Here is a 25,426-nt window from a genome sequence, read left to right as displayed (position 1 = left end):
ATAGAAATAAATAAAACAGGATATGACTTATGTTTTATTCTATCCTAGATGAAGAAACACACCTTGAAATCTCTGATTATTAAACTCAGTAAAGAAAACTCTCTCATAACACAGTTTACAAGCTTTGTGGCAGTTGAGAAAAGGGTATGTATCATTGTTAATTCGAGGTTAAATTATTTTATTTATTTGTATTTCCACGTTAAGAAAGTCACCTTTGCTGTGATGGTTAATGACGATACCCATGCCCTGGGCCTGTGAATCGTGAGTTCCAGACAGGCCAGTCGGCCCCATGAGTCCCAATTCATGAGGGGCCTTGGTGTCAGGACTTCCAGTGATCTTTCTAAATGAGTTGAGTATTTATCATTTTTAATGTTATAATTATCGTTAATACTTAGCTAATGTGTATTTTTCAGATCTACTATGATTTTGTTCAGTTTTGGCATTTCTTGTCTTTTATTCATCCGAGACTCTCAAAATATAGAAAAGGCCTGGGCTCTCTAAGAGCCTCTTCCCGCTTCACAAGTTTAAGGGGAAAATTCCTGCAACATGCCCAGCACGGTGACCAGCACCTGCGAACGCTCCATGAAGAGCGAAGCCACCCACCTCCTGCCTCCCCTCCCACTTGTGGCCCAGGGCACACGCTCCAGTCCCACACAGCAGCATACCCCAAACCGACACACCCACAGGCTTTAGAATGTGTAACCATCATTTAATGGGATCACGTCTGTTTGATTTCATCTCTTTGTGATTCGATATAGGATGAGAAGAAGTCGCCTTTTTCTGATATTCCAAAAGTTTCTGAACTTATTGCCAAAGAAGACGTAGACTTCCTGCCCTACGTGAGCTGGCAGGGGGAACCCCAAGAAACTGTCCTGGACCAGGTAAATGCTGATGACCAAATAAGTTGATATTGTCCTTTTGTTTTTTCATGAAGATGAAGGGAACCCTTTGCTAAAATAGTTCTCTTACTACCTGTGTATAAAGAGATTGTCGTATCCCTGATGAGGGAAAATATTCACACATTTATAAAATGCTGAATCACATCATGTTGCATTACAGAAACTTCACAATGTGTGAGTGGAGCTGTGTGATACAAAAAGAGAGCACCTGTGGCTGTGCTTCTGTTATGGGCAAATAGATTGTCATCCAGGAAGCTGAAGTCATTTAGATAGTATGATAGGTTTGTCATGAAATTATCAATAAAAGTCCTGTCTAATCATCTAAATTCACCACCAATATTTCCTAAAGTTATAGTGCTTTATACTGTGGCCCTTGGAACCAGAAACGCAATAGAAATGGAAAAATGTGGCTTAAGCCAGGCGCGGTGGCTCACACCTGTAATCCAAGCACTATGGGATTCTGAGGTGGGCGGGTCGCCTGAGGTCACGAGTTCGAAACCAACATGGAGAAACCCCATCTCTACTAAAAATAAAAAACTAGCTGGGTACGGTGGTGCATGCCTGTAATGTCAGCTCCTCGGGAGACTGAGGCAGGAGAATTACTTGAACCTGGGAGGTGGAGGTTGCAGTGAGCCAAGATGGTGAGGGAAGAGAGAGAGGGGGGGAGAGAAGTGGGAGGGAGGGAGGGAGGGAGGGAGACAGGAAAGAAGGAAAGGGAAACGGGAAAGGAAAGGGAAAGGGAAGACGAGGCTAAAATAAACATTGGAAGACAAATTCAAGAGCAAAGGGACAAAGTAGTGCTACGACACTCTTAGGTCTCTAGGTTACAAAACGAAAATCTCCAAAATTGAAGAATTTAAAATCTGCTCGGGCACGGTGGTTCATGCCTGTAATCCCAGCGCTTTGGGAGGCCGAGGTGGGAAAATCACTTCAGCCCAGGACTTTGAGACCAGCCTGGGCAACAAAGCGAGACCTCATCTCTACAGTAAGTTTTTTAGACCAGGCGCAGTGGCTCACGCCTATAATCCCAGCACTTTGGGAGGCCGAGACAGCAGTAGCTTGAGCCAGAAGTTCAAAACCAGCCTGGGCAACATGGTGAAACTCCGTCCCTACAAAGAGTACAAAAATGAACTGGATGTGATGGAGCGTGCCTGTAATCCCAGCTCCTCAGGAGGCTAAGGTGGGAGGATGCTCGAACCCAGGAGGCAGAGGTTGCAGTGAGCCAAAATGGCACCACTACCCTCCAGCCTGGGTGACAGAGTGAGCATTTGATCATAAATAAGGAAATAATATATGAAAGATGTGCCACCTTGTTGCTAAAAGAAGTTAAAATGTAAACTGCCATGAGATTCCTTTTTATTTTTTAACTCTGTCAGGTTGGCGAAGGTCACAAAAGGTAGATCATTGAAGCCAGTAAAATAGAGTGGTTAAGATCACAGGTGCTGTGGCCTAGTGCTCAGGTCTGAACCCCAGCCCACACTTAGCTCTGTGGGACTTGACCTTCCCAGGGCTCCAGTCCTAATGAATGCTCTAGTGGGAGAGCAATAAAATCAGCCTTAGGCGGTTGTGAAACGTTCTAAGACCGTTAGAACATGTCTAGCTCGTGACAGACATTCAACAAATATTAGCTGTAGTTATTATTAGCCAAGGTGTCTGAAATGGGCGCTGTTTCCCAAACAGATGGGCCAGAAAGCTGACAAGTGGTCTTGGGTTTGGAGGGAGACTTGGTTTTTTTGTTTGTTTTTTTTTGTTTTGTTTTGTTTTGTTTTGTTTTGTTTTTGAGACGGAGTCTCGCTCTGTTGCCAAGCTAGAGTGTAATGGCACGATCTCGGCCCACTGCAACCTCCGCCTCCTGGGTTCAAGCAGTTCTCTGGCCTCATCTCCCAAGTAGCTGAGATTACAGGTGCGTGCCACCACATCCAGCTAATTTTTGTATTTTCCCTTTATTTCTTTAAATAGTTTTTTGTTTTTATGTTTACATTTAATTTTTCACCTGATTGAAATTTGGCATAGGATAAGAGGTATGGAACCGACTTTATTCTTTTCCAGATGGCTACTACTTTTTCTCCTGTCAACTTGAAATGCCACCTTTTTAATCTAGTAATTCTCATGTTTTAGGAGCTATGGCTGGACTTATCTACTCTGTTCGATTGATTCATCTACTAGAATTATTGTAATTTTATAAGAGACTTTAATATCTGACAGGTCTAGTTCATCACTATGGGTCTTTTTCAGTTTGCTTCTCTAATTTTTAAAAAATGTAACCAGATGGAGGGACAGTGGGGGTGGGAGTTGGGGAGGGATCACGCGGGGCGTAAGGCCAGGTACAGGTGCCGGGGATGGAGGCAGCAAACCACATTGCCATGGATGTACCTACGGAACAATCCTGCGTGTTCTGCACATGTACCCCAGAACCTACAGAGCAATAAAATATATACATATAAAAATTAAATCAGATAAGCATTGTTTTTAAATATTATTTTTAAGTGTGTCTTTTCCTATCTTCTATGGTATTAATTATTCAAGTGTTTACTTGAAATTTGATTAAGCTGGGAAAGGACTACTCCTTTTTAACATAGTTATTATTCATAGGTAAAATTACAGGCTAATGATCTCAGGGATATCAAGGACTTGTCATCCATGCAAAACTGGATTTGATTTACATTGCAACTTCTTAAGGAACACTCTTTACATTTAAATTGGGACAATAATAGTAATATAGCATCCCTCAAAATTGGTTTTCCGTAGATATGGTTCATCTTCTGGTATAATTCTATGTTCATTTAATTACTTTAAAGCTTTTGGATGGAAAGAGTGTCTCATGCCTATAATCCTAGCACTGAGAGGCCGAGCTGAGAGGATGACTTGAGCCCAGGAGTTCAAAACCAGCCTGTCAACATAGCAAGACCGCATCTCTACAAAAGAATAATTTAAAAATCAGCTGGAGCCAGGCACGATGGCTCACGTCTGTAATCCTAGCTCTCTGGGAGGCTGAGGCAGGCAGATCACCTGAGGTCAGGAGTTTGAGACCAGCCTGACCAATATGGTGAAACCCCATCTCTAAAAATATAAATAAATAAAAATAAAAATTAGCTGGGCATGGTGGCACATGCCTGTAGTCCCAGCTACTGAGGAGGCTGAGGTGAGAGGATCTCTTGAGCCCTGGAGTTTGAGGCTGTACTGATTGTGATTGTGCCATTGCACTCCAGCCTCAGGCGACAGAGCAAGACCCTGTCTCAAAAAAAATAAAGAAATAAAAACAAAGCTTTTGAGAATGTTTTTCCATTTTTTCATTTTCTTAATATTGCCATAAAACAGCATAAAAGACGGAATAATTTACTTCAAATGACTCTCTTATTTCAGGCCTAACTCACACACGCTAACACTGCTCATCATGAACCTCGGGCAAGTCACTTCTCTGCTCCTCAGTTTCCTGATGTGTGAAACGAGGGGTGTTCAAAATTCCACAATTCTAAAACTAAGAGAGAAGGTCTTTCAAGGTATTGATAGCTGATGTTCTCTCCAGGTCTCGGCTTTCACATCTAGAAAAGAGAGGCTTGTACTGAAATGATTTTGAATGGGTCAGTGGTGTTATTTTCTTTCCTTTTTTTTTGAGACAGAGTATTGCTCTCTCGCCCAGGCTGGAGAGCAGTAGTGCAAATCCGCATTCAGAGATGCCTCAGCCTCCCAAGTGGCTGGGGCGGCAGGTGTAAGCCACTGTACCTGGCTAATTTTTTCTTTTTTGTAGAGATGGAATCTCGCTATGTCACCCAAGCTGCTCTCAAACTCCTAGCCTCAAGCGATCCTTCCTCCTCAGCCTCCCAAAGTGCTGGGATTACAGGTGTGAGCCGGCGTGCACAGCACTGGTGTTATTTTCAACATCTCAGTTCACATTGATGAGCCCTGATTCTGGATGAGCAATTGCCTGATGGGTGGGCAGTCAAGGGCCAGGAAGAATATTTGCTTGATTGTTCTTTTTATTTTATGTTTTCCCCTTACATTAATAATTCTTTCCTCTGGGCAGCCTCTTTTAGCATCCTCAGAGTGGCAAGACGTATTTTCATGCAAACGGAAAAAACGTTCGTCTAAAAAAAAAATGAAGTTATCTAAGTCACAAGTTTCTGAAGATTTTGAAGAAGATGGCTTAGCTGTACCAGAGGGTTTCACATCAAATGTGGAACGTGGAGACGAGGAAAAGATACTAGATTTAAGTTGGACACAGTCATTTAAAGCAGCAGCAACCGAGCCACTGTTTAAGAAAGTCGGCTCACTGGAAACGTCTCCTTCCAGCCTTTTCGGTTCTTCTGCTCCAGCCTCTGGTTCCTCTTTTTTCCAGGCTGCCGGCTCTCCCAGTCCTGCTTCCATGCCTCTCGCCTCATTTCCTCAGTTACCTAGTTTGGGTTTTGCTGCTCCTCCCAGACAGTTTGACGCGTCTGACTTCAGAAACGGCCCTGTGCCTCGCCGTGGTGCTGCCCGCATCCCACAGCTCCTGTCTTGTCCCATAGGGCCTCCTCAGAACCCACCTTTGCCACCCCTCTGTGGCTCTGCTTTTGGGGGCTCGTTGTTCTCCACACAGTCTGCTCCACCGAAACCTCCCGGGCGCCCGATGAGCAGGCCTCTCGCTGGCACCTTCCCTAAGCTGCATTCTCCCCAGCTTCATTCCTCTCTTCCCGCAGACCCTGATCCTATCAAAGGTTTTGGGTCTTATCAGCCCTCTGCTTCCTCTCCTTTTCATTTTCAACCTTCCCCAGCCTCTTTCAGTACCAACGTCGGGCTGCCAGTCGTACTTGAGCCTCTTTGCCGTCGGCCCTCAGCAGATCTCTCTGTTCAAGAGAAATCAGTGGGCAGTCCCGAAGAAAGTCAACGGCTTGACTTAGTTTTTCAGACTTCTGAAACAGAAAGTGTTGAGCTATCAGAAGTACCTAGAAATTGTGGCTATTTACAATTACATGGTGACCCAACAGTTGACGGTACCCCGTGCTTGCTGGAAGGAATAGAGGAAGATGAAGTAGTGTGCACACAGCGCTGGCTGGATGCTGGGCCTTGGACAGAACTCTTCAGTCTACAGACAGAGGTATGTGTCTTATTTCTCCTTAGATCTGTGGTTTGCTGGCTTCATAGCTTAGAACAGTGCTACTCAAAGCACTGTTCTCTTGAAAAGGAACTGTCTCTTGTCAGTCTGTACTGAAGTGAGGGGCTTGTGCCCTGGGGTGTAAATCGTACTGCTTCCTTCATTGATGAACTCTTGCTACAAAACAAAACAGACGGCTGAACAAAACAGTGTGCTTGATGCTGGCTGGTGTTTCCTCACCAACATGAGACCAGAGCCTCAGGCTGGTGAATGTTACTGTTCCTCACATGAAAATGAACATCCCTGTGATTCACCCGCCTTGGCCTCCCAAAGTACTGGGATTACAGGCGTGAGCCACTGCGCCCGGCCGGTCAACATGGTGAAACCCCATCTCTACTAAAAATACAAAAAATTAGCTGGGCATGGTGGCGCGTGCCTGTAATCCCAGCTACTCAGGAGGCTGAGGCAGGAGAATTGCCTGAACCCGGGAGGCGGAGATAGCGGTGAGCCGAGATCCTGCCATTGCACTCCAGCCTGGGTAATAAGAGCGAAACTCCGTCTCAAAAAAAAAAATGAACATCCCTGAACAGATGATGGGGTGAGATCTTAATTTCCTAGATTCTAGCACTAATGAATTGTAATCCATATAAATTTCCCCTTGTGAAGTAGAGCACGAGCCCTTGTACATACACCCTAAATCTTTTCACATGGGATCATGGGAGTATATATATTACTCAACATGTATATTGTGTTAGAACTTATCATTCCTGTAAATTTGGCCCCTGCACTGGGACTAAGACCCAATCTTCCATCTGCAATTACTTGTTTTGATGTAAAGTAATTTAGTGAAATGGAAAAGCCCTGATATAGCGTAAAACTACGTCTAAGTCCCAGCCCACCTCGTGATTTGGGGCTAGTCAGATAACCTGTGTGAGCCTCAGTTTCCTCATCCATACAGTGGGGATAATGATAGTGTCTACTTCAGAGAATGGGTTTGAGGTTTAAACAGGATAATCACAGCTGCCCAGCTTCCCTCCTTGAGACAGTGCACGTGAAAGCCTGCCAGGAGCATACTGCAGATGGGCAAGAGTGGATCCCGTGGCCACTCCTGGCTCTGTTGCTTGGTAGCTGTGTGACTTTAGACAAATTGCTTAACCTTCCTGTGCTTCCATGTTCTCACCTGCAATGTGGGGGTGATAATAGTGCTCCACAGGAAGTGGCTAAACATATGAAAGCACGGGTACCAATTCTCTGTAGGTTGGTACATATTATCACTGCTGTCATTTGTCAAACTATTGCCATAGATCCTTCAGCCTGCGCACTTGCCTAGGGCTGCACCCTGCTTTCTGCTCCGTATGTTAGTTTCCCTGAGGCCTGGATTCTGTCTTCTTTGAGATGAATATCCCCAAGCTCAGGCTCAGCACACTCTCCTATGCGTGGGATGGGGCAGGCAGATGATGTGGTGGATGGGGGCAGGGGTTAAAGGAAGGTACTTTTAAAGTAATGTTTAATATAACCATTTTATACTTAGAAAAAACTGTGATTGTCATTATTTCAGACTACAGGGAACATTGTTAGGGTAAACAAAAGGAATCATGCTGGAGATCCACTGTATCATACAGGGCCTATGGTTGACAATCCGCTATGGTATACTTAAACATTTGCTAAGAGGTCTGCCTTATGTTAAGCACTCTTTCCATGCAATGGAATAAAACAAAACACAAGGGGAAGAAGAACAGTTCTGGAAGTGGTGACTAAGTGTATGGCATTGATGAGTGATGGTTTCAGGGGTGTACACTTATCTGTACATCAAGTTGTATACATTAAATACAGTGACATTTTGTGTGGCAATCTTATTTCGACAAAGTGGATTTTTTTTAAAGAGGGAATCATGCTATTTAACAGTTTGGAAATACTGATTCATTGCTCATTGCTAGTTGTTAATGCAACAGGATGACTATAGTTAACAATACATAGTATACATCCAAATAGCTAGAAGAAAATATTTGAAATGTTGCCAACACAAAGAAATGATAAATGATAGAGGTGATGGAGATCCTAAATATCCTGGCCTGATTATTTCACATTCTATGCATATATCAAAATATCAAGTGTACCCCAAAATACGTGCAAGTATTATGTATCCATAAAACATGAAATAAAGCATCGCTAGAAGAAAGAAAGTACCATTTTTAAAAACCTCTACACATGAGCCTCTTTCCACACTTTTTATAAATGCCATCAGATACATAGTGTTCATAACATTTACGAAGTTTCAAACTATGTCACTAGTGTATGGAGAACTTGATTTTAGAGTAATAAAAATTTTAGAAATGCCTTAATTAACTGAAGTTAAATAAATGAACGCTTATTTTATTTATCACATAACTTCTTTTGTTATTTACTTTGTTAAAATTTATTTTAGATGCAGGGGTACACAGGTTTTAGATGCAGGCGTACACAGGGATGCAGGTTTATTACATGGCCATACTGTGTGGTGCTGAGGTTTGGGCTTCTAATTATCTTGCTGCCCGAGTAGTGAACGTAAGTTTTTCAACCCTTGTCCCTCTTGCTGCCCCACTACATAACTTCTTATGTGGTAAAATGTCAATAACTTAAATTTGTTTTCTTAATTTTGTAGGATGGCTTCTGGAAACTTACACCAGAACTGGGATTTATATTAAATCTTCATAAAAATGCTTTACACGGCTTTCTTCAACAAAAAGGCATTCAATCTCTAGGTAAGTCACTGTCATTTGATTTATTAAGTCACGATTTTCATTCATTCATAAGCATGCTCCTAATTGCTATAAACTATTTTGTAAACTAGTGTATTAATGTAATAATTATGAAAGTTATATTTGAATGGAATTATATTTAACCATCAAAGGAAATGGGAGATGGGTTTCTAGTCATATTTTTACCACTAATTAGGGTATTGTCTATTAAAATTTATTAGCATAAATAGCACCAACTGCTATAAAAAAAAATCAGTAGCTTAACATTATCAAAGATTACTTTCCTGTCCATATCACAGTTGAATATTGGTCAGGAAGAAAGTTTCACTTATGTGGTCTTTTAGAGACCTGACTCCTTCCATATCGTGGCTCCACCATCTTCAATATGTGTCTTTAAAATTATCGTGGTAAGAGAGAAGAATGAAGATTACCCTGTCATCATCCCCCTGCTAGACAAGAGGAAGAACACTAGTCAGATAGCCCCATCCAAGGACGAAGGCATGTGCTGTTAAGCTGGGTGTCCAGGAGGAGAAAGCAGCTCTGCTGAGCACCTAGCCAGCCTCTGCAAGAGGCAGTTGTTCAACCTCTGGATCTGTTTCCTATCATGACAACAGAGGGGACAGGTGAGGAAGTCCTGAGCATCCTTGACCCAGCAAGTGGTTTGAAGGTCAAATGTAGCCTCAGGACAGGTGTTGCTTGCTTGTTGTTTGCTTTTAGACAAGGTCCGGCCCCACTGCCCAGGCTGGAATGCAGTGGCACTATCTTGGCTCACTGCAACCTTCACCTCCCAGGCTCAAGGAGTCTTCCCACCAAAGCCTCCCGAGTAGCTGGGACTACAGGCACCCACCACCATGCCCTACTGATTTTTGTATTTTTTGATAGAGGTGGGCTTTCACCATGTTGTCCAGTCTGATCTTGAACTTGTGAGCTCAAAGCCATCTGCCCACCTCGTCCTCCCAAAATGTGGGGATTACAGGCATGAGCCACCATGCCCAGCCTGGAGATTTTTTTTAAATACACATTATTAAACAACTAGCCAATATTCATGGACGGATAAAACAGTTGTGTCTCACTGTCCCACCTTCATCTCTAAAATGTCAATTTTCATATTCCAGGCTGGGTGGGTGGGCAAATGCATAGCCTGTTTGACCTGCACTAAGCCAGAAAGGGGTGATGACAATATACATGAGGAGTGAGTGCTGGTTCCTGGAATAATAGAAGAGCCTGTATCTGACTAACTCTCCTGCCAATAACAGTTATTAACTTTGAATAAAATATTTAAAACCATTCTTTGAAGGCCAGGAGAATAATCAAAAACAGGCAGAAACTAGAGTGAACATAATCTTTGAAAGAAAGAAAGCAAACTAGGTGAGCTCCGCATGTATCCAGCTTGTCACCTAAAGGCATTTCTCAGCTCATGAGACACAATGGGAGGTCAGAACTAACACAGAAAGTCTTAACGGAATGAGGACACAGGGTTGGAGTTTGAGGTTGCCAAAGTGGCTGGAAATTAAGGATTAAAATCCCATAAAGGAGGGAACCATAAAGCAGGAAGCCCTCCAATCTGCATCCAAATACCCCTCAGATCCGTGGCGCTCTCTAACCTACACGCATATATACGGGGTGTAACCTCAAGGAATCCAGGAAAAAAGCAACAGCTGGGAAGCTACAGAGCTAAGCAGAGATTTCAGCTGCTGCCTAGTACTGGCCAGAGTTTAGAGTTCAGATTGCACTAAATTAGAGAGACTTTATAAATATCCTTCCGCTGAAACCATAAAAGGGTCATAAGGATCATACCTCATGATCAAGGACTATACCCCAGGACAAAGGGATAAGCTAAAATAGACCCATCCTAATAAAACCTAAAACAAAGCCCAAGCAAGACCCACCAGAACAAAACTGAACACTCTTTAGAGGAAGATAGCATATAAGATAGAATCACGGATAGTCTCTACAAGGTATCATTTTAATGTTTAGTATAGAATGAAAATTTAATAACATATGAAGAAGCAGGACAATATGACTTGTGATCAAGGGGAAAGTGGGCTATAAATGCTGACCCAGAGATAACCCAGATGTTAGAATTAGCAGACACAGACTTAAAAACTGCTATTAAAAATATAGTGAGGGATTGACATACCAGAAAAGGATGGAATGGGTGAACAAATGACAGGGTCATAGCAAATAGCTGAAAACTATAGAGAAGGACCAAATGAAAATCCTAGAACTGGAAAATATAATATATGTAATGAAAAGGTCATTGAATGAGCTTAACAGAATGGACACAACAAGAAAAAAAAGTCATTTAATTCAATTTACAGTGTACTCAGTAAACTTACTTAAACTGAAATATAGAAAGAAAAAAATAGAATGAAAAAAGAACAGAGGAGCCAAGACTGTGGAATGATATCAAAAGGCTTAACATGGCGGCCGGGCGTGGTGGCTCAAGCCTGTAATCCCAGCACTTTGGGAGGCCGAGGCGGGTGGATCACGAGGTCGACAGATTGAGACCATCCTGGTCAACATGGTGAAACCCCATCTCTACTAAAAATACAAAAATTATCTGGGCATGGTGGCGCGTGCCTGTAATCCCAGCTACTCAGGAGGCTGAGGCAGGAGAATTGCCTGAACCCAAGAGGCGGAGGTTGCGGTGAGCCGAGATCGCGCCACTGCACTCCAGCCTGGGTAACAAGAGCGAAACTCCGTCTCAAAAAAAAAAAAAGGCTTAATATTTGTGTTACTGGAGTTTCAGAAAGTGAAAGGGTAGACAGAAAAATATTTGAACACTTTTGTAAAATTGATCAAAGACAGCATCTTCTAGATCCAAGAAACTCAGTAGAACTCCAAGTACAGAGATATAAAAACAAGTCAGAGAAAACAAATCTGATAAGTAGATAAGAACTGGGCCTGAATTTTTTCAGGTAAGTACAAAAATGACCACATTTAGATAGGCCAGAGTCAAACTGTTGAAAACCAAAGATAGGCCGGGCACGGTGGCTCATACCTGTAATGCCTGCACTTTGGGAGGCCAAACAGGACAGATCACTTGAGCCAAGGATTTCGAGACCAGCCTGGCCAACAAGATGAAACCCCATCTCTACAAAAAATACAAAAATTAGCCAGGCATGGTATCGTGCACCTGTGGTCCCAGCTACTTGGGAGGCTGAGTTGGGAGGATCACCTGAGCCCTGGGACGTTGAGGCTGCAGTGAGCCGTGATTGTGCCGCTGCACTCCAGCCCAGGTGACAGAGTGAAATAAAAATTCAAGATATTGTCACGTGAGGCTAGAGCTCAGGGAAGAGGTCAGAATTGGAAAAGACTGGGACAATTCTCAATGTCAGTGGTATTTAAATCCTGGCTCTGGATGAGGTCGCCCAAAGAGAGAGGGTGGTCTGACAGAGCAGGTGCTAGAACCAGGCTGCAGCAAGCAGCACTTAGTGTTCAGACAGGACAGAAAACAGCAGAGGCACTGAGAAGGGGCGGCCCGAGAAACCAGAGGAGAACGAGAAAACTGAGATGAGATTTCATGGATGTACCTTTTCCACGGGCTTTTCCTGTGTTTCTCCGTGTTTCTCCATATTATCCGTGTTATTTTTCTTTTAGTGTGTGCTTTTCTGCCTTTCTTTCTCTACGTAGAGTCTCAAGCTCTCGGATTTTTTCTCTGCCTTGTTTTTTTATCTCTGTACCCAACTTTGTCTTTTATCCTCTCCTTCATTTCTCTTTTCTCATCCCTTCTCTTTCTGAATCTGTTTTTTAAATGATGCTGATACACATTAGGCATTTTGTCAGTTTATTATTTATTATATTATTCTTGGAGTCCTCTGTTGCTTATTATTAATATTGCTTGAAAATTAGTCGAACATTTTGTAAATAATGCCCCAAAAAAGCCACAAAAGAATCCAGCAAATTCAGCTGCTTTTGTCTCCATTGATTTTCTTCACTGGGACAGTGGATTGGGTTTTTTTGTTTTGTTTTTAAAAAGTTATTCAGTTCTTTTTTTTCCTATTGAGAACATTATATTGTTTAATAAAAGCCCTCTTATGAATAGTTTTAGCTACCTCAATGATTTAAAATTAAAGGTGCAAATGCAGATATGTGCATAATATGCCGGGTCCTTTTGTCTTTACTCAAAAAAAAAGTAATTGTATGTTCTTAATTATAAGACAAAGATTTGGCCTTTTATTTCTTCCCTAAAACCATTTTTGGCTGCGTGCTGTGGTTCAGGCCTATAATCTCAACACTTTGGGAGGCCAAAGTAGGAGGATCATGTGAGCCCAGGACTTGGAGGCTGTGGTGAGCTCTGATCACACCCACCACTGCACTCCAGTGTGACAGAGTGAGCCCCTATTTCTCAAAAAAAAAAAAAAAGCCTGAATTTTTTTTAAACAAAAATGAGTTAATTCTGAGTTCAACACATGTAAACATCCATTTTTCAATTTTGACATTTCATAATATAGCAAAATACCTTGATTTGGATACCTGTAGGTACTAATCACTAGAAATAATTTGATACACTGGTGTAACTGCTCATATCTGTTGTTTATCTGTTGAATATATAGGTGTACTCTTCTAAGCTAATTGTAACAGGAGCCTAAACACTGGATTTCTTTCATTGTGCTTCATGGCTCTCTGATTATTGAAGATGGCAAACGAGGGGCACACTGGATACAGTTCCGTTTCCTGACAGCCATCAGAATAAGATGGGTTCCAACCATCTTATTATCCACGTTCCAACCGTCCTCATTTTTTAAATAGCAGTCTAATTAAGGACCTTGAAGAGTATTAGAAAGTTTCACGATCTGCTTATGTACTGTGATTTAACCATATTGTAATTCTTTAATGGGAATTTTATAAACAGGCACAGTTTGAGCTGCAGTTTCCAACAGACCTAATGGAGTTTTTTCCCTTTAGGTGTAAAAGGAAGAGAACATCTCCTGGACCTAATTGCTACAATGCTGGTACTACAGTTTATTCGCACCAGGTTGGAAAAAAAGGGAATAGTGTTCAAATCGCTGATGAAACTGGATGACGCTTCTGTTTTCAGGTGGCTTTAACCATAGTATTACGCAACTTATTTATATCTTCAACCATTTATTTAATAAACCTTACAAACAGCTATAGGGAATTAGCTGACATGTGCAGACTACTTTATAAGTATGTAGGAAGAGAATTTGTTTGCAGGTGACAGCTTGCCCACAGTCTCCTGTGGCATGCAGGGCTGATGTGGTATTTGCACCTTGGGCTGGACAGGAAACGGGCTTAGAGATTTTCAGTGCAGCTCCTGCTGGAGCCTGGCACTTCTGGCTCCTGATGTGGTGCTCTTCGCTGCAGTGTGCTGATCCCGGGGGCCTCCAGAAGACCCACAATATAATTGTTGGGTCCAGCCGTGTTCCCAACAATGGCAGGGCCTGGGACAAGAATACAAATGGAAACCCACATACTGTATGTCTGAGTATCTAAAAGTTATAAATCCAATTAGCGACCTATTAGATTAAAAATGTTTTAATTTCCTACCTTGGCAAATACAACTTCCTAACCACCTGGAAGGCCAGGTTCAAATTCAGCCCTTGGCTGACCCCTAGCACCCTAGGAGGCCTTGCTTGCACGCATGAATTCCCCACCCCACTCATCAAAATGCCATCCAGACCCCATGCCAGCGCTCCCTTACCCCAGCCACCTTGCAGCACGAGTGAGATAGCAGCACAGTTCAAACTCAGGATGGCAGACCCAGGGAAGACCGGGGAAGTGGACTCAGGGCCATGTGGTCAGGGATACCGGAGGTACAGGGTCTGAAAAGGAGGATATGGGCTCTGAGGTGAGCACATTCTCTTGTCCCTACAGACCCCCGACCCTATGGCAACAGGGGCATGACCAGAGTAGGATCCCTCTGACATATATACATATCTCAGTATATCCATACATATATACATACACATGCAATTGGCTTATGTTCTTTTAAAGGCAAGATAAGGGGAAAACTAATCAAACTAATAAAAATATTATTGTGAGGGGTGTTTGATAGATGGGACAAGGATGGAAGCTAGGGTTCTCTAGCAGTTTTGACTTTGAAGCTATGTAAATATTTTACGTACTAATGGATAGGATTGATTTATTTATTAAGACAAAGTCTGACTATCACCCAGGCTGGAGTGCAGCGGCGCAATCTCAGCTCACTGCGACCTCCATCTCCTGGGCTCAAGCCATCCTCCCACCTCAGCCTCCTGAGTACCTGGGACTACAGGCATGCACCGCCATGCCCTGCTAATTTTTGTACTTTTTGTAAAGACAGGGCTTCACCATGTTGCCCAGGCTGGTCTCGAACTCCTGAGCTCAAGCAGTCCTCCCACCTCAGCCTCCCAGAGTGCTGGGATTACAGGCATGAGCCACCATGCCCAGCCTGGGAATTAATTTAAGATGACTTTAAAGCATAGTACATAGGCCAGGTGTGGTGGCCCATGCCTGTAATTCCAGCACTTTGGGAGGCCACGGCGGGTAGATCGCAAGGTCTGGAGTTTGAGACCAGCCTGAGCAACATGGTGAAACCCTGTCTCTACTAAAAATACAAAAATTAGCTATGTGTGGTGGAGCACACCTGTAATCCCAGCTACTCAGGAGGCTGAGGCAGGAGAATCATTTGAACCCAGGAGGCAGAGATTGCAGTGAGCTGAGATCGCATCACTGCACTCCAGCCTGGACAACATAGTGAGACTCCGTCTCGAAGAAAAAAACAACATAGTACATAATTTTTTTTTTTTTTTTTTTTTTTTTTTTGAGACGGAGTTTCGCTCTTGTTACCCAGGCTGGAGTGCAATGGCGCGATCTCGGCTCACCGCAACCTCCGCCTCCTGGGTTCAGGCAATTCTCCTGCCTCAGCCTCCTGAGTAGCTGGGATTACAGGCACGCGCCACCATGCCCAGCTAATTTTTTGCATGTTTAGTAGAGACGGGGTTTCACCATGTTGACCAGGATGGTCTCGATCTCTTGACCTCGTGATCCACCCGCCTCGGCCTCCCAAAGTGCTGGGATTACAGGCTTGAGCCACCGCGCCCGGCCCATAATTTAACTATACTTCCTTAGTGGGACAGTGCCTAAGGATTAAAAAATATTACAAAGAAATCTCACTGGGAGTAGCCATGGTGTTAATAAAACTTTTGATTTGTTATTTTGGGAGGCTGATATTAATATTGGTACAAACTAATATGTATAAAATCAAAGAAGTTAAATTAAACCCCTTGAATTCTAAATTTGAATTACATCAGAGAATAGAGAAACATGTTACATGACACCATTGAAATGCAGTCAGCAAAATCTGGAATGTGGGGAAATAAATGGCAAGAGAAAAAAAGGGTTGAGGAGTAGAAGCTGTAAATAAACGTTTAGAGACATACCAACCAACAGCAATGGTAGACCTTGTTTAGATCCTGATTTGACCAAAACCCACTGCATTTTAAAAAATGAGACGGGGAAAATTCAACACTACCTGGGGATATATTAAAGAAATATTGATAACTATTTTTTAAGTGTCATGATTAAGAAAAAGTTCTCAAACACAAAACAGGTGTTCCAGAAGTTCTGGGCTAGGCCCATTGGCTCATGCCTGTAATCCAAGTACTTTGGGAGACTGAGATGGGAGGATCACTTGAGCCCAGCAAGATCAAGTCCAAGAGCTTAAGACCAGCCTAGGTAACCAACAAGACCCTCATCGCTCCAAAAACCTTTTTTTAATTACCCAGGCGTTGCTGGGCACTGCGGCTCACACCTGTAATCCCAGCACTTTGGGATGCCAAGGCCGGAAGATTGTTTGCATCCAGGCGTTTAAGACCAGCCAGGAAAACATATCAAGACCCTGTCTCTACAAAAAATTAAAAACTAGCTGAGTGTGATAGTGTGTGACTACTCAGGAACTGAGGTGGAGGGATTACTTGACCAGGAGGTCAAGGCTGCAACAAGTTGTGATTGTGCCACTGCACTCCAGTGAGACTCTAAAAAAGAAAATCATAATTTACTATGTGTAATTTATACACCAATTTTTTTAAAAGCAATACCTTCTCATTTTGTTGCCAAAACAACACCTTAAGAAAAATTAGAATTTATTCTTTTTTTTTTTTCTGTTTTGAGGGTTTTCTTTCTTTTTTTTTTTTTTTTTTAATTTATTTTTGTTTTGAAATAGGATCTCATTCTGTGGCCCAGGCTGGAGTGCAGTGGCATGATCTCAGCTCAGTGCAGCCTCCCCCTCCCAGGTTCAAGCAATTCTCGTGCCTTAGCCTCCCAAGTAGCTGGGATCACAGGTGTGCACCACCATGCCCAGCTAATTTTTATATTTTTCGTAGAGATGAGGTTTTGCCATGTTGGCCAGGCTGGTCTCAAACTCCTGACCTCAAGTGATCTGCCCACATTGGCCTCTCAGAGTTCTGGGATTACAAGAGTGAGCCACTGCACTGGCCTATTTTGGATATTTTATTTTACAATAAACGAATGCCACTTGCCAAGAGAATTAATTAAATGAATATCAAAGAAAAAAAAAAAAACACTTTGAACAGCTAGGAGATGGTACTGAAAAATTAGTATTTGACTTAATAGACATATCCAAAGAAGTACTTATTCTATTTAGATCATTTCCAACTATTGATATTAAAGCTGTTAGAACAAGTATAAACTTTGAACCTGCTTTTGAACTGTAATATCACAAAGTATTAAAGTAAGATTTTCAAAACTGATCAAGTATACTACAGCATATTGCTCTTACTACATTACTGCTATTGTGCTAGCAAAATAGTTTGTTGGCATTTTAATACATAAGACAAAATGATTTTAGGCCGGGTGTGAGGGCTCACACCTGTGATCACTTTGGGAGGCTGAGATGGGTGGATCATGAGGTCAGGAGATCGAGACCAGCCTGGCCAACATGGTGGAACCCCCTCTCTACTAAAAATACAAAAATTAGCTGGGCATGGTTGCATGCAACTGTAGTCCCAGCTACTCAGGAGTCTGAGGCAGGAGAATTGCTTGAACCAGGGAATTGGAGGTTGCAGTGAGCTGAGATCGCATCACTGCACTTCAGCCTGGTGACAGAGCGAGACTCTGTCTCAAAAAAAAAAAAAAAAAGATTTTAAATATTTTTTATTTTTTGTTTATTGCATATTGGAAACTTTTTTCTGTATTTTCTGTTTCAAGATGTACATAACATTGATGCAGGAGCACATTACATGGGAGTGTAGGCACAAGATTTTCTTACTAGTCGAATGGTGAACCAAAAAGTATAGAAGCCACTGGACTGAAGGAGGCCGGCTGAATTAGTGAAAATATTCAAAACCAGGCTTGTTGCGTTCAGCAGTTAGTAACTCTAAGCAGATGAATATTTACCAGGAAATGTTGGTCTTTTAACCACTTTGGGCATGCTTCTTATTTAGTATGTTCATTCCATCAGGACATTTAGTGAACATTTGTTGAATGCCTACTGTGTACCAGGGACTAGTAATCATGTTAAATGTATAAGCTTTGTTAATTTCCACCACAAACCCATAGAACCTCATGTTATTCTCGTAATTGAGTAAACTGAGATTCCCAGTGTTGAATGAAAGCCACGCGGTATCACATGGCCAAGATCATGTGTTTGCAGAGTCAGAACTCAAACCAGCTCTTAACCACCACGCTCTACTGAGGCCCTTTCCCAGTTCACAAGGGAAAATCGGGACGAGGGAGCAGATTTTCAAAATACTAAGTTTCCTCCCATAGAATTTTCTTAAGAGCTTCGGTGTATGTTGTCATTTGTTCACTAACAAGTTCTAGCAGATGGCACAACAAATGAGGAAGTAGCGAATTAATATTAATGAACAATCTCAGAATTTTTCTGAGTGTTGAATAGACTTGAATATTCAACAGTCTCAAATATTCGACGCCATTTAGTGGACACAGACTTGACTTTATACGCTTATTCTACCAAGTTGTTCCTGGTTTACATGACACAACTGAATATACGCCAGTTTCATGGGGGCCTCTCAGATATTCTAATCAAGTTGGTACAGTGGGAAGGGGAGAGAAACAGACGCCTCATTTGTAAAATAGTACTTGAGTTTGTGCATGAAGAATGGATAGGATTTCGATTGAGAACCATGGAAAGGGGAGAGCCATAAACAGCTGTAAAGAGGCTGGAACTTGAGCTGTCCTGCAGGCAGCAGGAATGCCCGGAGGCACGTGGAAGCCAGGAAGCGATGGGCATAGGACACTTGACGACACAGTACATAAGTTCAAGGTCAGACAGGTAGAAGAACTTCCATAAGTTATCAAGGAGAACTGCTTTTATTAAATATCTTAATTGTTGGCAGAATCATTTTGTCTGATATAATGTGATGGGTTTAAATGTAGTCTTTCACATGTAATTATATTCTGATATCTGAAACATTTATTTGTTTTAATCTAGGAATATTCCCTGGGCTTTTGAGGCAATAGAGAGAGCAAGTGAATGGGTGAGAAGAGCTGAAGGACAGTACCCATCAATCTGCCCGCGGCTTGAACTGGGGAAAGACTGGGTCTCTGCCACCAAGAAGCTGCTGGGACTCCAGCCCGTAAACACTGCGTCCCCTCTTCATAGACTCCTTCATTACAGTCAAGGCTAAATCAAATGAAACTGAATTTTAAACTCTTCACATGCTTCTATATAGAAAATAATCAAATGTTAATAGATCCTTATAATGAAACTTCATTAAGGTTTTATTCAGTGTAGCAATTAATCTCTAAAAATAAAGTAAGTGGAAGCAGAATTACTTTAATCAGCTAACAAGCAATAATAAAATGAAACTTACAATATTACAGTTTTCTGTGTTTCCGTGTTTTTTGTTTTATTTATTTATTTATTTTTGAGATGGAGTTTTGCTCTTGTTATCCAGACTGGAGTCTAATGACGTGATCTTAGCTCACTGCAACCTTCACCTCCCGGGTTCAAGTGATTCTCCTGCCTCAGCCTCCCGAGTAGCTGGGATTACAGGTGCCCGCCACCACACTCAGCTAATTTTTTGTGTTTTTAGTAGAGACAGGGTTTTACCACATTGCCCAGGCTGGTGTCTAACTCCTGACCTCAGGTAATCCACCCACCTCAGTCTCCCAAAGTGCTAGGATTACAGGCACGAGCCACTGCACCCAGCCTGTTGTTGTTTTAGAGATGGTCTCAATCAGCCTCCCAGCCTGGAGTGCGGTGGTGCAATTATAGCTCACTGCAGCCTCAAACTCCTGGGCTCAAGCGATGTTCCCGCCTCAGCCTCCCAAGTAATTGAGACTATAGGCGTGTACCACCACACCCAGCTAATTTTTTGGGTGTCTTTTTAATAGAGATGGGGTATTGCTGGGCTGCCCAGGCTGATCTTGAACTCCTGGCGTCAAGCAATCCTCCCACCACAGCCTCTGAATGTGTTGGGAGTACAGGCATGAGCCTCTGCACCCAGACGGTGTTTCAGTGCTTTAAGGTGATAAGAGATGCTGCTGGATGGTCCTGGGATCCCGTGTCCATCTCACATTCAGGAGTCCAGTGGAAAGCTGGCTCAGCTGTACTGAGCAAGCTAAGAAGAAACATGATCTTTGGCTCATCAGCATCCCTGACATATGCCTGGTTCCAGGGCCCGGCTACCTGGCCCTCAGTGTGCAAAGCCCGCAAATCTCTTGACCCATTTCTTCTTACCTAGGGAAACTAGGTATCCCAAGCAATTACTTCATGAATCTTACTTTTGATGTTGCATATAAAATCTCATTGCCAAATCCCAGGTCATCTAGATTTTGTGCTCTGTTATCTTCTAGAAGATTTCTTGTTTAGAGCTTTTTTTTTTTTTTTTTCCAGAGACAGAGTATCCCTCTGTTGCCTAGGCTGGAGTGCAGTGGCACAATCATGGCTCACCACAGTCTCAAACTGCTGGGCTCAAGCAATCCTTGTGCCTCAGCCTCCCAAGTAGAAGGGGCAAGAGGCATATGCTACCACACCCAGCTAGTTTTGTGCTTTTTACATTTCAGACCCTGATCATTTCGATTTGTGTTTTGTAAAAGGTGTAAGGTCACTTTCCGCCTTTCTCCACACAACCACTTGCAAGCCATTCCCCCTCTGCCTTGTGTAAAATGCAGTTTCTTTGACATTTCCTACCTGCTCTCATCGCCGCCATTCACCAGCCATCCGAGACCTCCCTCATTCCCGTGGTTCCTGCCTTCGTCTTCAGTGACTTCGAACATCCTGAGCTATGGCCGGGCCTAATGCCCTGGACAGTCACTACTAACATTTTTAGAAGTCTTGTTTGTGGTCATCTATACATATGAGCACTGAAATTAAAAGAAAAAGTGAAGAATTTTTGCCTGTATTTGGAAACTTTCTTTTCTTCTTCTTTTATATATATATATATAGCAAACTTTATTTTTTTATTTATTTAACTTCCGGTGCATACTCTATCTGGCATTTCTCCCCATGCTATCCCTCCCCACCCTCCCATCCCTCCCCACCCCCCATTGTCTCTCCCCTACGCCCCCCAACTGTCCCCTGTGTGTGATGCTCCTCTCCCTGAGTCCACGTGTTCTCATGGTTCATCACCCACCTATGAGTGAGAACATACTGTGCTTGGCTTTCTGTTCTTGGGTCAGTTTGCTGAGAATGATGGTTTCCAGATTCATCCAAGTGCCTACGAAGGAAACGAACTCATTGTTTTTTATGGCTGCGTAGTATTCCATGGTGTATGTGTACCACATTTTCTTTGTCCAGTCTATTACTGATGGGCCTTTGGGTTGGTTCCAGGTCTTTGCTATTATACACAGGGCTGCAATGAACATACGTGTGCATGTGTCCTTATAGGATAACGACGTATAGTTCTTTGGGAATATGCCCAGTAATGGGATGGCTGGCTCAAATGGAATTTCTATTTCTAGATCCTTGAGAACATATGAAAAAATGCTCATCATCACTGGTCATTAGAGAAATGCAAATCAAAACCACATTGAGATACCATCTCACACCAGTTAGAATGCCAATCATTTAAAAACATGGAGACAAATAGGGGAGCGACAGCGGCGGGTGGGGTGTTGGGGAGAGATAGCATGGGGAGAAATGCCAGATATAGGTGATGCAGAGGAAGGCAGCAAATCACACTGCCACGTGTGTACCTATGCGACAATCTTGCATGTTCTTCACATGTACCCCAAAACCTAAAATGCAATAAAATAAAATTAAATTTAAAAATAAATAAAATAGCCGGGCGCGGTGGCTCAAGCCTGTCATCCCAGCACTTTGGGAGGCCGAGGCGGGTGGATCACGAGGTCAAGAGATCGAGACCAGCCTGGTCAACATGGTGAAACCCCGTCTCTACTAAAAATACAAAAAATCAGCTGGGCATGGTGGCGCGTGCCTGCAATCCCAGCTACTCAGGAGGCTGAGGCAGGAGAATTGCCTGAACCCAGGAGACGGAGGTTGCGGTGAGCCGAGATCGCGCCATTGCACTCCAGCCTGGGTAACAAGAGTGAAACTCTGTCTCAAAAAAAAAAAAAAAAAAAAAAGAAAAAGAAAAGAAAAAGAAAAACCCATATGGATCAGTATGAGAACTTTTATTGATAAGCCATTATATTTTTTTATTTATATTCTACCTAAAAAGAATTTAAATTGCCATTTAAATGGAAACCAATAAAAATGGATTTAAAATGTATAGTTGCAGTAGGGTCCCAGGATTACCATTATAATTGAGAATGGAATTTCTTATTGAGCTTTGGTTTTCTTAATATTTATTTTTAAGCTTTTCAAATCTCTCTCTTACACAAAACATACTGAGCTTTCTAACAGTTAAAATGAAAATCTGTTCTCTTGTATTTAAAAAAAATCCCATGGACTATTTAATAATATGGAAAATAAGTATATCTGAAGCCAATCACTTTTAATTCAGAGGTCATTTTCTTAGTAACCCCTTTGGAGCAGGAGTGCCTAACATTGACATCTGGGATCCTAACATCGTTGATAGAAGTGAATCAAGCAAGTTTGTACCACCCAGAGGAAACCTCCAAATGTATTCGGAAGCTCTGGAAACTGTATCTCTGAAACTCTTAATTTCTTAAATGTTGATATTTGCCACAAAAGTATTGTCAAATGGGGATTAGGTAAATTTCAAAGGATTTCTTAATGATTGGATATAAAATAGAGTTTTGCAATACTTCTCACGAGCAGATTGTCATGGAGTCTTTCTCTTGGGGTACAATAAGCGAATATTATTTGGACTATAAGAAACAGTGCTCTAAAGATAATAATTTAGATTATTAATTTCTGTAAAAAACTTACAGTATTTCCTACTATGTTTTCGTTTTTCTTTGGGCCTATAAAGATCAAAGATACAGCCCTTGCCCTGAAGACGCTCTTGGTTTCAGTTGGAAGCAATGAAGTGATTACAATACACCATGCTAAGTGCGGTGATCAAAGCAAGGATTCTTGGGACTGGTAAATGTTTGGAAGGTGTTTTGGCAATGACCACAGTTAATGCAGGAGGGCAGAGGAGGGATGTTTACAAGGCAAAGAGAAGCACATCGGAAAGCCTGGGGGAGTGAGAGGGAAGGGCCTGCTTTTCGTTTACTTCCTTTCTGTATTGTATGTTGAAGTTCAAAGCATCTCAGAGAAGACTTACGGTTCATTTGAGAAATACATAATTTTGTGAATTACTAATTTTTTCTGACGTTTTATAGGACAGAAACACACCACTTCTTGTTATAATTTGCAAGAGACAGCAAATGGTAGAATTCTTAGTGAAAAATCAAGCAAATGTACATGCCGTTGATAGGCTGAGATGGTACGGTAGTTCTTTTGTAAAATAAAAACCTGAGTGTTCTAGAGTGGCAAGAGTCACTCATCAGAAATATTAATAAGATGAACATAATTCTTGGCATATAGTGAAAAATGACACAAATAATCAGGTATAAAAGCAAATATTTGGACAGAGCAACATAAAGAACATATAGAAGGGCTCATCTTCCGACACAGAGTGTTCGTTATTTGTAATCTGATGTTTTAGGTCTGGTAATCTTACAGTAGCTAAAGATTTTTGTATTAGTTTTATGAATTTTTAAAGTGTAGACTTTTAGTTTATGACTACTAGTATTGCCATGATTATTATTTATCGTTTTCAGGCTGCAGATAGCTCTTATCTGACCGCTAGCCGATATGAATGACAATATATCAGACTAGGAATGCAATGGGGAAATTTTCATTTCAATCTTTGCCTACTTTAGATCAATGACCTCAGCACAGTTTCTCGGCCATCAGAGGACTGTAAGACAGCAACTTAGATGATGTCATAACCCAGTGGAACAAGAGGCTTCCTTGCTTTTAGCCTTGGTGATAATTTACAAAGATGAACACGAGCACCCAAGGTGCTTATAGACACAAGCTAGTACATGTAAATGGTTATTATGTTTACATTGACAGGCAGGATATTAAATGTATAAAGTGTATCAGACTAGTTGCTTAGAAATGTCTTTATTAAAATTCTTGAGTGGAGTTATTTCTTTGTTATTTTAGAACAACCCTCATGCTTGCCCTACATGATGGCTCCTCAGGTATGGTCAACATTCTTCTTCAGCAAAATAGTATTTGTCTTTACTCAAAATAGATGTGGATGCAGTGCTGAAGATTACGCTGTTTATCATGGGTTCACAAGGTAAGTGTTTGTATGAAAAGGCCAGTTAATACTAAATTAATGTTTAAAATACTTGCAACCATTGCATCTTATACATTAGGAGAGAGTTCATAGTTTGTTTTAGGTAGTTTATGTTTTAAACGCATTCCTACTGTTAACGCTTAAATGCCACTATAGGGCTGGAAATGACTGTTGCTACCTTCTCCAAAGAAAGGGCTTCTGAACTGCTGAAATACAAATCAGTTTAACTCTGTAAGTTAAATGCACACATTGACAACCATTCTGCTGGATAGCTCCGTTTTTGTTTTGGAGCCAGATATTTCTCTTTACATCCTGTACTCCCATCAACTCTGGAATGTCCAAACCTAGCTTTTAGAAGAAACCTGTTTCTAACTGGCTGAATCTAAACATAGTTGCAACTTCCTAAAAGAAACCAACACACAGCGGATCAGTTTGTAAGAAGCGGGTCTTCTGTGTTTTAAACACATTCTTACTGCTAACTCTTATATGCCACTATAGGGCTGGAAATGACTGTTTCTACATTCTCCAAAAAAGGGTTTTTGAACTGCTGAAATACAAATCAGTTTCATTCTGGAAGTTTAATGCACACATTGACAACCATTCTGCTGGATAGCTCCGTTTTTGTTTTAGAGTCAGATATTTCTCTTTACAGCCTGTACTCCCATCCAGTCTGGAATGCCCAAAGGCAGCTTTTAGAAGAAATGTGTTTCTAACTTGCTGAATCTAAACATATTTGCAATTTCCTAAAAGGAACCAATGCACAGCAGATCAGTTTATAGGAAGCAGGACTTCTGTATTTTAAACGCATTCTTACTGCTAACTCTTATATGCCAGTATAGGGCTGGAAATGACTGTTTCTACATTCTCCAAAGAAAGGGTTTCTGAACTGCTGCAAACACACATCAGTTTAACTCTGTAACTTGAATGCAAACATTGACAACCATTCTGCTAGATAGCTCCGTTTTTGTTTTAGAGCCAGATATTTCTCATTACAGCCTGTACTCCCAGCCAGTCTGCAATGTCCAAAAGCACCTTTTAGAAGAAATGTGTTTCTAACTCGCT

At 41.9% G+C, this 25,426-nt stretch overlaps 1 protein-coding gene across 8 annotated transcripts in view; it reads left to right on the top strand.

Moving 5' to 3' along the window:
• The window catches only part of LOC141583178 (protein mono-ADP-ribosyltransferase PARP4-like), an 86,508-nt gene extending 66,991 nt beyond the window's left edge, over positions 1-19,517 (top strand). For all 8 annotated transcript variants that reach the window (XM_074392511.1, XM_074392513.1, XM_074392510.1 and 5 more), the window contains 6 exons: positions 49-144; positions 759-881; positions 4,924-5,973; positions 8,612-8,711; positions 13,620-13,752; positions 19,129-19,517. In XM_074392511.1, coding sequence (XP_074248612.1) covers positions 49-144; positions 759-881; positions 4,924-5,973; positions 8,612-8,711; positions 13,620-13,752; positions 19,129-19,324 — 1,698 coding nt within the window. In that variant the 3' untranslated portion in view covers positions 19,325-19,517. The remainder of the gene's footprint in view (positions 1-48; positions 145-758; positions 882-4,923; positions 5,974-8,611; positions 8,712-13,619; positions 13,753-19,128) is intronic.
• The last annotated feature ends 5,909 nt before the right edge of the window (positions 19,518-25,426 follow it).

The sequence above is a fragment of the Saimiri boliviensis genome (genome assembly GCF_048565385.1).
Source record: "Saimiri boliviensis isolate mSaiBol1 chromosome 16 unlocalized genomic scaffold, mSaiBol1.pri SUPER_16_unloc_3, whole genome shotgun sequence".
Lineage (NCBI taxonomy): Eukaryota > Metazoa > Chordata > Mammalia > Primates > Cebidae > Saimiri > Saimiri boliviensis.
This window is presented reverse-complemented; position numbering and strand designations above follow the sequence as displayed.